Source organism: Hordeum vulgare, chromosome 7H (genome assembly GCF_904849725.1).
Source record: "Hordeum vulgare subsp. vulgare chromosome 7H, MorexV3_pseudomolecules_assembly, whole genome shotgun sequence".
NCBI lineage: Eukaryota > Viridiplantae > Streptophyta > Magnoliopsida > Poales > Poaceae > Hordeum > Hordeum vulgare.
Window position 1 is genome coordinate 602,414,064 of NC_058524.1, and position 8,686 is coordinate 602,422,749.

The following is an 8,686-nucleotide window of genomic DNA, read 5'->3' on the forward strand; positions in this document are numbered from 1 at the left end:
TTTATCAGATTGTTAGTGCCGCCTACAAGATTGCTAATGCCAGTTTCATCGCCCGTATAGTTCCCAGTGTTTCACTATCCCCTGAAATTTAATCAAGCAGTAATGTATGCTCATAATATGGCTCGTACAATGAAACAAGTTCAACATCACGACAGATAGCAAACAAAAACAGGTTTAAATCACTTGAGTTTGATGAGTATATATTATAGCCAGAGTTTGATAACTTTGCCATACTACATTGCAGTGGCTGCAACTCTGTCTTTCGGACAAAAAATTTCTACCACCTATTGGGAAGAAAATGTTCTCCACCATTCAAGTTTACATCGAACCATTAAATCACAAACGGGCTCAGGAACAGCAGCACCAGCAAAGTGCAGGACCAGGAGAGGCCCAGCAGCGCATTATTATTCACCCTCCACAGTTCGGCTCAACAGGGCCCAATGGTTGGGCCCGGACAGAAGAGAAGCAAATATATCACAAGCATTGACAGTCTGGTTTACTTATAATCTCTTCAAACTCTTCTTCCTCGCATCCATCTTCTTCTTGTCGACGGGGACTTTCACGGCCAGTGGCCCGTCCTTCCTGGGCGCTGCCGATGCTCCACCTAAGACAGCAGAAGGGGCAGCATGCTGATCCTGCGAATTCAGGCCAAATGCCTTTATCCCAGTAGAGGTAGCAATTGGCGCGAGAAGAGTGTTATACTGATTCTTATTCAGAGCTGCCGAGATAGCTCCATTCTTGGGTCTGAGAGCATGGATACTGGTATATAGCCTGCATATGGAGCACAATCACGAGATCAGGAACTAGCCACAGCCGAACCAGATGTTTCAGAAAGAGTTCTGGTCTAGTTTGCCAGAAACGGTAGCATTCTAGGTATCTGCATTGTTTGAATACACAATCCTAGCACTGTAGTCTTGACCAATAAGACCAAAGGCACCAAATGACACCATGCTGTCAAAATAAAGTTGAAGACTACTGACCTTGCATGCCGTGCATACTCCTGATAGTTCTCAAGTAGCAACTTCCCAGCTTGTTCATTGAGGGCAGATTCAGGAAATGGCTCAATCAGGAGGCATCTCACTACCTGTCAGCAAGCAATTTGTAGTAAGTACATCGCATCCTGTGCAGGCATTTCGAACTTCTTCCATAATCAAATACTAGAAAATGCTTGCAAAACAAATCATGCACCACTCCAACAACATTGGTTGATATGCGTTGAACTTCAAGCTTACCAGCAGAACATGCCTTAATCCAAGGCTAGGATTCCAATCCTTCTTCAATGTGTTAACACAGATCTCACCACTAGTTGCAATGTTTGGATGGAAAATTTTAGTTGTGAAAAATCCTGCAGAAACAAGGCCAACAGATTTTCAACTAAAGCTCTACTTCAAGAAGCAACCTAGAGTATGGACGATGATGGAAGTCTGACAAGATAGATACCTTTTGGAGGAGACTGAGGGAAGTCACGAGATAATATTAGCTTCATCCGGAATATTCCATTCTCATATGGAGTTCCAGCTGTACATGCCCAAGTTCAAGAATGCAATATCAGAAAGTATAGTGTAATAGGAAAGAAACGCTGCTTCAAGACTTCATGTTCTTTAATTCAAAGCCAGAAGCCACAAGTTCCATCAGATACTTAACTAGTGATGAATAAAAATGTGACGGACAGATAAGAATAAAAAACGGCACCATCATGCAAGTAGCAGATCATTAGCACATAATTTATATCAGCTTTTGAGTCACTTATTGACTAACCCTCAAACGGCTTTCCAAACGAATCTAACTGCAAAGCGCACAATATGGGAGGTGTAAAGAAATGTATCCTGATATAATCTTACCAGGGCCCTCAATATCGGCAAAAATAGTGGCGAAATCATCGTCATTAACAATAACTTTGATCCCTTCTGGAGGTGAATCATCAAGATTCTTCAGTTCTTTAGCCAATTGCCTGATGACAGTTGGTGGGAGGTTCTCGTTGGTCGCCTTCAGTGACATGAATAGACCATTAGAATCATGAAGACAGCATATAACTCTTTCCAATATATGTTCTCTTGAACAATCAAAACTGAAAAAAGTTAATCTCACCATGGAAGCCATAACAGCAGACAGCTTTAAGGTGTTCGCTAGCTGCTGACTTATTTTTGGATGTACCCTTTAAAGACAACAAAGCCTCAGGACTGTGCAAAATTTGTGATCACCAAACTGAACCTACAAGAAAAAGTATGTAGGAAATCAGATACAATGAATAGTTATAGAACAGATATAAAATAAAAAAAAAATAGAAAATTGAGTGTGAAATTCAAACTGATAGCATGAGAGGGGTGGTTTTTTGGGTGGTGGTGTGGGGGGTTGTTCTGCTTTCGTAACGGCATATCTTGGTAAGAAAAAAGAGCACCTTACTTGAACTGTAGTATACTACAATTATTATTGTGTGGATGTCCATAAACTTACCAAACATTCAGATTGCGAACAACCGCTATAAGTAACGACTTAATGCCACTACATGATATATATGACTAATGCCTGCAAGCGGTGATTAATGCCCCAAATTATTGCAGTACTGTTGGTCTATGAAGATGCCCATTATGCAGCCTACTTTATCCTCTCTGACTATCATGACACAGAAAAAATAATTCAGTTCAATAAAAACTCAACCAGCAAGCACTAGCACCCGTGGCATATTTATATTTCTATTTATTAAAAGAAACAACTGAGCACCGCGGGGAGTACATGCCTCGAACCCGGGTGGGTGGAGCGAGCACAGAGGCTGTTAGCCAACAACGCAACGGTCAATTCTTAATGATTCCAACTACGAATATCACCTTTTATCCATTATTCCTTGCACCGTATATATGCAAGTTAGCGTGTGCTCGCACATGCTAGGCGCACGTGTGAACGATATGGCAGTAACTTAATGCTGCTAAACGATGGTGCTGCGCGTGTGAATGAAACATCGGTAACTTAATGCTGCTAAACAACGGTGCTGCGCGTGTGAATGACACATCTGTAACTTTATGCTGCTATCATAATTGTGTCCGTTTCGGACGGAGATGTTTACGCGGGTGAATTTATTCAAAAAGGAACCGTCAACTTCTGCCCGCCGTGTTTTCCCCACCATCCTTACACGGCGCAGCCCCTTCCCGCCAATGCGCTATCCTGCAGGCGACACCAGACAAAACGCACGCAAGACCATTGCTACATACAGGGGCTGTTGCCGATTGTCCTTGCGTTCCTGCAATGATCAGAGGACCCCTGATGGACCTTGCTAATTCCTAACGAGCAACGGAGGCGTTGTGCATCTACTCGGCGTGCAAGGACAAGGGCGAAAACGTAACGCCCTTCCCAGAATTCACGGAGACGCCTCTGCTAATGAACGGGATCGGATCAGATACCAGACCAACCGGTCCGAGCAGGCAACCGGCGTCTCCTACCCACCCTTTACCACCCGCAGGACGGGGAGCGAAACACCAGCGCGGAACTGTACAATATATCCATTCTGCAAGACAGCCCGACTTCTCGTCGCTTACCGGGCACCAGACAAGGCGTCGGAGGAGACCGCCCGCTCTCGCCGCTTGCCGGATCCGCCGCAGGAGGGGTCGGGAAGGGGTCGGTCGGCCGGGTGCGGTGAGGGAGGGCTTGGAGGGAGGGTGGATTGCGGCGAGGAGGAGGCGGCCGGCGGCGGTGAGGGCCTCGTCGGCGGGGGAAACCCTAGGCTTCCGATTTGGGGGAGACGGGGGTGGGAGAAGCAAGCAAGTTAAAAAGTGATTGGGATTTTGAGAGGGACTCGACAGCCGACCGAGATCCGCAGGGAGATCCGACCGTTGACGTCTCGTGGGCCCCGCCCGGGCTGGCCCAGGAGCCCGTGCGTGTCCCGGGCCGTCTCTGCCGACGCAGCAGCCGAAGCTGAACATGTACGAGGGCCACCAACCCACGAGCACGAGGGATTTTTTTTTTCAAAGAGAAGGAAATGATAAATACCGAACGTTCGGAATTCGATCATGTCAAATTGAACGTTTTCAAAGATAGTTTTAGTGACGCGAGGACGACAAGTTTAGTTGACACGCGCGGTAATTTTCCGGCAAAAAAATACATCGAGCACGGAGTTGTCATGCTTGCCATCTAAACTTGCCATCCTCGCGCCACTTAAATTACCGTAAAAAATGTTCACTTGTCAAAGACAAATTCCGAATGTTCGGGATTTATAGGGGACCATAAAATATTATTCTAGGGGCAAAATCTGTGAGACCTAGCTCACTGGCTTCGTAAAAAAATCCCTTGTTTATTCTTTTTCAGGAAAAAAATTGTGTTGCTGAAAATTAGTTTCACAATGATACTCAAGCCGTCCTCTCGACCAGAACCAAGCCAAACACCAGTTTGACCCTGCAATCTACCAAACCTTGCCATGTAATGACTTAGCACTATTCCGAGTACGCCTAATATGAGCAATACAACAAGTACTTGTGTAACCCGTGTCTTAATCTCACTAATAAGGAAAGCTTACCTTGATATGTTATATCATTGCTGACAATCATCGATATGGCCTCCAAAAAATCATACTCAACAGCGATTGGCAGGTTACTCCATTGTAAGGCCAAAACAATACCCTCCTAAAGCGCAAGGATTTCAGCCTCAAACACATCATTACACGTGAACAAGTGATGTCATGAACAAAAAATTATAGCTCCAGCATGATCTCTCAAGACCATCCCAGCTCCACCAACTCGCTCCAAATAAGTTCCATCCATGTTTAGATTCACTCGTCCAGCACTTGGAAGTTACAAGCGACATTGTCGAAATAGGCGCAGTGTTATCACATGTAGTAGGTACGAGGGGAAAAGATGATGCATCACAGGAATTTTATTCTAGGCGGTCAAACCTTGACCCAAGTAGATAGAGTGCAGAGAATCTAAGTAGCTAACGAGAAACCTTGAGGAAACATCGACAGGGGGCGACAGTTTGCTGTGGAGAACTTTGTTTCGACACCAATTAGATTCATGAACCAATCATCTCCTGTGTGTCGGATATGTGTTAACTTAGGAAGCTCCCATTTCTTTACCGTTGACGACCAAACACACGTGTGTTTAAGCAAACACATAAGACATGGAATGCATCTTTTGGTTCCATACTCCAAACTAGATAGATATTAGAAACCTTAAGTTTTTGTTTCTCTTTGTTACTCCAGGTTGCCAATGAGTTTGTGACCAACCTCCATGCAGAGTTCAAAAACTTTTGGAGGCACTCGGCTGGATCACGGTGACTGTGAAACAACACGAGAACGTTCCGAATGATTGCTAGAAGTGAATTTCCTCGAAAGCAAGATGATACACACTTTGAAAAGTGAAAGTGTCATTCTTTTTTGGTGCCCAAGCTAAGAAGTCTTCGTCCATCCTTGGATAAGGTCGGATCTTTTTTATTTCACAAATATCAATGGGAAGAAAATATTTGTAGTAGCTTGCCATTGCCCTAGTTGTCGTGAATATCTAACAGGTCTAAAACACATTGAAGCCACCCGTAGGTTCATGAACATTCCATCTATCCCTTCAGATGCTCACCTTATGACCATTTGCTAACATCTACAATAGGCCTTTTTTCAAAGTGTCAAACATGATTGATAGGTTGCCATGTTAGAGACGGACTACCCGTAAAGAAAGTATCCTCCAACCTTCCATTTGGGAAGTATTTTGTCCTACTCACCCTTGCACATGAAGTATCGGGAAAATCCAAACAACATCATGCTTGCCTTGCCAATAAGCTTGGTTGAACAAGCAAAAATAACTGAAACTAAGAGGACCTTGTTTCTTTGGCTTAGCCATTTTATTCCAAGCATACCAATGATTCTTGTGTTTCCCTTTTTCAGCACCCTAGAAGTAGTTACGTTCCATCCAGTTTAGAACATCACATACCTCCATCAAAATCTTACACACACTCATTATACTAGTGGGGATTTCCTGCGAAACCGCCATAATAAGCACCTACTTGCCATCTTACGTTGCATGCCCATCCCAGGAGAAGAGTATCTTTGTTTGTTTGACTTGAAGATTCTGGAAAAAAAAAACAAATTCTTTGACATTCTTTCATCAGGGGTAGGTAACCCCAAATTTTTCTCCTCAAAACTTGCAGAAGTCACTTGGAGGTGGTTTTTAATAGATTCAATTGAAACAACTCGGCAAGAGATTTCCAAAAAAAGAGCACTTTGTTGGATAAAGGTGATGTCTCGTAGCCTGACCATAAGCTTCAAGGATATTCTTAACATGAGTAGCTTGTCACAAATTTGCCTTAAAACGATAATGTTTCATCCACAAATAACACATGTGAGGCACCGGGGGCCCTTGTCAGATGTAATGGAGTAATATTACAAGAACCAGTACCCATATTGATAAGATCATCATCAAATATAATAGAAATAAATATGGGATAACAGATCACCTTGCCGAAGACCACATGACAGTGCAAAAGAATCAAAGATGGATCCATTAAATTCCATGGAATATCTCAAAGAGGTGACACAAGACATTATCCAATTGATCAATCTAGGAGCGAAGCCAAGCTTTTGCAGCATTTGCCTAAGGTAGTTCTAGTTCACCCCATCATAAGCCTTTCACGAATCAAGTTTGTAAGCACGAAGACTTTTGGTTGGATAATTTTCTTTCTTTACGGTAAACAGACTTCGAGAAGGAGATATAATATCATCAAGCATTGGCCTATGTCTGCTAACTAGGCACTTTTCAAACCACCTTTTATAAAACATTACACGAGCTAATGGATCCATTATCCTAACAGGATTAGGGAATTTTGGGATCATAACAATTACGATATCATTAACCTCTCGGGGCATAATACATGTCCTAAAAAATTCCTTTACTTCATCGATCATGGAGTCTTTCACTGTAACCCAATTATGCTGGAAAAACCGGGCGCGGAACCCATCATGTATCCGCGCCTTCGAAGGCCAGTGTGAAAAAGTGCATCCATAATTTCCTTATCTATAAAGTCAACACAAAGTGCCACATTATCCAAATCACTAACAATTGGATCAATGATATTGATGATTGGAGACGGATCAAGATTTGGACCAACGAATAATGGAAGCAAAATGACTTGACGTCACAGCCCCCATCTCTTTACTGTTAGTGAAAACATTGCCACAGTATGGACCATTTGAAACATGAAATCTAGCAAGAAATTAAGAAAATTTGATATATTGCATGCAATATAGTGAAATTTAACAAGTTTATACTACCTCCGCCCAAAACATTCTTGTCTTAGATTTGTCTAGATATGGATATATCTAACACTAAAACGTGACTAGATACATCTGTATCTATAGATAAATCTAAGACAAGAATTTTGGAAAGGAGGGAGTATATATTACACCCTAGCTATGCTAAATTAAACGAATTTAAAATCTAATCTAAACTAAAATCATATATAACACTAAGCTCCCTAGTTTTTAAGGCCTCACAATCAACTGAAGTCTCTAATTTAAAATTGGGTAATTCAATTTTGACCGAGTCAACAATTCACAATGGGATCTCTCATTCATTTTTCAATACACCCTTCCGCTATAACACTAAGTTCCCTATCTTTTAAGGCCTCACAGTCAGTTAAGGTCTTCCATTGAAAATGGGTCATCCAATTTTGACCAAGTCAATAAGTTTACAAGGAGTTCTCTCATTCGTTTTTGAATACACTATGCTCACTAATTTTAGAGCTTTTCCCTTTGATTGAGGTATACAATTCTACTGCCTTGATTTTGACTTGTCAATCCTTGGTTATGGCAATGAAATCTCTGTCTTCGTTAAGCTCTTCCATTTTAAAGCCCCATCATTCAACTAGGGTCTTTAAATTGAATTGGATGTACAATTGATTGGATCGTTGACCCGGGCTTCATGATGGGATCTCTCAATAAATGGATGGTGTGGCCTTGGTTGACAAAATGAACACGTTTAGCATCAACATAACACACACGTCCAACAACGTAAATACATTTCTCATGCTTCACGTCCAACACGTTTAGGTACCCTACCAACTTTTTAAAGAGCCGTCCATACTGAGCAGTGGCGACGTTGGCCATGCATTATGTGTAGGTGGTCGCAGGGATGAATTTAGGGGAGGGGGGAGAGGGGGGGCTAGATCCCCTTAACAAATTGATCTATTATGATTATGGTGGTTGCAGTCAATTTTTTTTATTTCATATAAACTTTGTCTTTTTCATAAACAAACTTGCCCCCTTACACTATACGTGAATGCTGGCTTCGTCGTCTGGTCGTCGCCGGTTCCCAACGGGGGCGAGCACTGTTCTCGACCGGACGGGCATGCGCGGGAGGGGCGCGCTAGTTGAACCAAATAAGTTGACTCGTATCACTACACCGGAGTGTGAGATGTGACAAACCGAAGGTCCCATGCACGTGTCGGTTGAAGCTTCAATCTATAGCGCTGGGCCGGAATAATGTATGGACCCTCTTGATTTGATCTCTTATACACTAACGATGAATAATACCCCGCCGCCACGGTACGTGCTTCTTGGTGAGATCGGCAAACCATTCTGTTGGTGAGCAGCCATCATGGTCTGCATTACGTTCTTCTTGGAGCACAGTGCGGGGACACGAGGTATGTGGTACCTATCGATCCAATATAGTACATGCACATGCTCTGATTCATCTGCTCTTCGTTCACTCCGGTA

At 42.9% G+C, this 8,686-nt stretch overlaps 1 protein-coding gene across 1 annotated transcript; it reads right to left on the reverse strand.

Annotated features, from left to right (window-relative positions):
• Window positions 1-173: 173 nt before the first annotated feature.
• LOC123411811 (ubiquitin-conjugating enzyme E2 22-like) lies at window positions 174-3,789 on the reverse strand. Its single transcript, XM_045104771.1, has 7 exons — window positions 3,531-3,789; window positions 2,089-2,211; window positions 1,842-1,986; window positions 1,441-1,518; window positions 1,233-1,345; window positions 981-1,084; window positions 174-771 (listed from the first exon to the last, which is right to left on the reverse strand). The coding sequence occupies exons 2-7, from the start codon at window positions 2,098-2,100 to the stop codon at window positions 501-503; spliced, it is 723 nt and encodes a 240-aa protein (XP_044960706.1). The 5' UTR covers window positions 2,101-2,211; window positions 3,531-3,789; the 3' UTR covers window positions 174-500.
• Between the last annotated feature and the right edge of the window lie 4,897 nt (window positions 3,790-8,686).